The sequence below is a fragment of the Penaeus monodon genome, chromosome 27 (assembly GCF_015228065.2).
Source record: "Penaeus monodon isolate SGIC_2016 chromosome 27, NSTDA_Pmon_1, whole genome shotgun sequence".
NCBI classification, from domain to species: domain Eukaryota; kingdom Metazoa; phylum Arthropoda; class Malacostraca; order Decapoda; family Penaeidae; genus Penaeus; species Penaeus monodon.
The window spans coordinates 31,196,215-31,196,655 of record NC_051412.1 but is presented as its reverse complement, the minus strand read 5'-3'; the positions used below and the strand labels follow the sequence as shown (position 1 = coordinate 31,196,655).

Here is a 441-nt window from a genome sequence, read left to right as displayed (position 1 = left end):
TCTATAGTCAATAATAATACTAATGGCGATTAAAAAAAACACAAAAAACTGAGTGTATGAAAACACCCAGGACTGTACTGTACTTAAACATCCACTTACCTGCAGAATGATGAGAGTTGAGCCACAGGGCGACTCCAGCCCCTACCCCAATCAACCTGCAACAGCAGAGTTCTGCAAATATACCCGATGTCCTTTGCTTGATCCATCCCATGGTGTTCCCAGTGGCTATGTTTGTATCGGTTACTCACCACACTGATGCCAGCACATAGCTTTGGGGGTAATCTGCAAGTTAATAGGTTATCATCAAACAAAAAAAAAGGGAAATTAAGGTTCAGGAGCAAGACCTACTGAAGGAATGGATCATCTTATATCTCTAGCTTTAAAAGAGAAATAAGAGCAAATCTATTAATGCTGAAAAAATCAATATTGAGAAAAAATCAC

The 441-nt window shown here is 39.0% G+C and overlaps 1 protein-coding gene across 1 annotated transcript in view; it reads right to left on the bottom strand.

The window, feature by feature from the left end:
• The window catches only part of LOC119590494, a 12,920-nt gene that overhangs the window by 1,862 nt on the left and 10,617 nt on the right, over positions 1 to 441 (bottom strand). Inside the window, exon 3 of the mRNA XM_037939144.1 lies at positions 100 to 282. Within this exon, the coding sequence (XP_037795072.1) occupies positions 100 to 282 (183 nt within the window). The remainder of the gene's footprint in view (positions 1 to 99; positions 283 to 441) is intronic.